Source organism: Charadrius vociferus, unplaced genomic scaffold (assembly GCF_000708025.1).
Source record: "Charadrius vociferus isolate BGI_N301 unplaced genomic scaffold, ASM70802v2 scaffold1712, whole genome shotgun sequence".
NCBI lineage: Eukaryota > Metazoa > Chordata > Aves > Charadriiformes > Charadriidae > Charadrius > Charadrius vociferus.
In genome coordinates this window covers 10916-12966 of record NW_009647283.1, presented here as the reverse complement: position 1 = coordinate 12966, position 2051 = coordinate 10916, and the positions used below count along the sequence as shown (strand labels likewise).

General features: G+C 60.5%; 1 protein-coding gene across 1 annotated transcript in view; it reads right to left on the bottom strand.

Moving 5' to 3' along the window:
- The window catches only part of LOC104281965 (roundabout homolog 1-like), a gene marked incomplete at its 5' end in the record, with an annotated part of 13022 nt that overhangs the window by 4130 nt on the left and 6841 nt on the right, over positions 1-2051 (bottom strand). Inside the window, 4 exons of the mRNA XM_009880030.1 lie at positions 397-541; positions 633-852; positions 978-1090; positions 1889-2016. Coding sequence (XP_009878332.1) covers positions 397-541; positions 633-852; positions 978-1090; positions 1889-2016 — 606 coding nt within the window. The remainder of the gene's footprint in view (positions 1-396; positions 542-632; positions 853-977; positions 1091-1888; positions 2017-2051) is intronic.

Here is a 2051-nt window from a genome sequence, read left to right as displayed (position 1 = left end):
CCCCTTAGATGAATCCCCTTGATGGCCCCCCATTGATGGATCCCCCTTGGATGACCCTCTTAGATGAATCCCCTAGGTTGAACCCCCTTGGATGGACCCCCTTGGGTTAGACCCACTTGGATGCCCCCCTTCCTTAGATTGACCCCTTGGGATGGACCTCCTTGGATGAATTCCCCACTTAGATGGATCTCCTAGGATGGACCTCCACTTTGGATGGCCCCCTTGGACAAACCTCCTTATCGAGATCCCTCTTGGATGGACCCCTTGGATGGTTTTCCCCTTGGAAAAGCACTCCTTGGATGGCCGCCCTTGGATAGACCCCACCTTTGATAGGCTCATTTCTTGGATGGATCCCCCTTAGACAGCTGCCTTGGATGGACCCTCCTTGGCCCCCACCCACCCACCCCATCACCCCAAACCTTGTAGCCCCGGATGACGCCGTTGTGGGCCTCAGGAGGAGGTGGTTCCCAGCTCACAACCACGGTGCCGTTCCCCGTCTCAGCCTGGCCCACGGTGACGCGTTGGGGCGCCGCGCTTGGCACTGCCGGGACAGCGGTGCTGAGACCCCTGGGACCCCCCAACCCACCTCCCCACACTTGGCCATCCCTGGGGGCACCTCACGCCCAACACACCTTCCTCAGGTATCCAGAGGTGCCTGCTGTTGCTCTCCAAGCCCTGGGTCCCTCCAGCGTAGGGTCGGACCTTGAATTCATACTTGTAGCCCCTGCGGAGCGCGGGGATGATGGTGCTGAGCTCCTTGCCCGCGTCGTGCTGGACCCAGAAGGTGCTGGAAGGAAGCAGGCGGCGGTACAGCACCGTGTACCCGTCCGGCGTCGGTGCCGACGTCAACATCTGGAGGGGATGGGAAGGGTTACGAGGCATGGTGGGAGGCAGATGGGACACGGGGATGGAGCTCCAGCCTCAGCCCTGGGTCCCATCCCACCCCTCCGCTGGGGACATGCTGACATCACACCAACCCGCCAGCGGAGCCAGACGGCGGCGGTGGGCAGTGCGGTGCCGTTGTCCAGGTGCAACCGCACGGCCAGCAGGTCCCGTGGCGCAGCCTCCCGCTGGCCCGTCGGCAGACGGTCTGTGGGGCAGAGGGAAGCTAACGGTAGGACCAGGCAGGAGCAAGGTCCCTCAGCACCCACCCCAGATACCCATGCCTGGAGACCCTCAAGTCTCCTTGGAAGGATCCACTCAAATGGACCTCTTGGATGGACACCTCCTGGATGGACCTCCTTTGATGGACCCCATGATAGACTCCCATTGATGCATCCCTCTTAGATGGATCTTTTGGATGGATACCTCTTGGATGGACCTCCTTTGATGGACCGCATGATAGACTCCCATTGAGGCATGCCTCTTAGATGGATCCTTTGGATGGACACCTCTTGTTGGATCCTTCTTTAATGGACCTCCCACCTTGGACAGACCCCCTTAAATAGATCCCCTTGGAGGAACCAGTTTGGATGGATCCCCTTTAGATGGACTCTGTTGAATGGATACCCTTGGATGGACCCCCACCTGGATGCATCCCCTTAGATGGATCCCCTTACATGGACATGCTTGGACGGACCCCTTGGATGGATCCTGTTGGATGGATGCCTTTAGACGGACCTCCTGAGATGAGACCCCCTTCAAAAGCACCCCCTTTGATGGACCCTCCTTGAATGGACCCCCTTAGATGAGTCAGTTGATGGACCCCATTGGACAGACGTCCTTGGATGGGTCCCCCTTGGATAGACTCCCCATGGACAACCACCTTGGATGACCCCCTTGGATGAACCCCGTTAGATAAACCCCATTAGATGGATCCCCTTGCGTGGACCTCCAGATGACCCTGGGTCCCCATGGCGGTGGAGGCCACAGAGGTCCCCCCACTGACCCTCCACGCGGAGGCGGGCGGTGGCGGCGGCGGTGCCCAGCTGGCTCTGCGCCGTACACACGTAGGTGCCGGCGTCGGTGGGCGTCACGGCGTAGAGGCGCAACGTGTGCTCCCGGTCCACCTCGTGCCTGTGGGTCACCAGCTCTCCGTCCGCCCCATCACC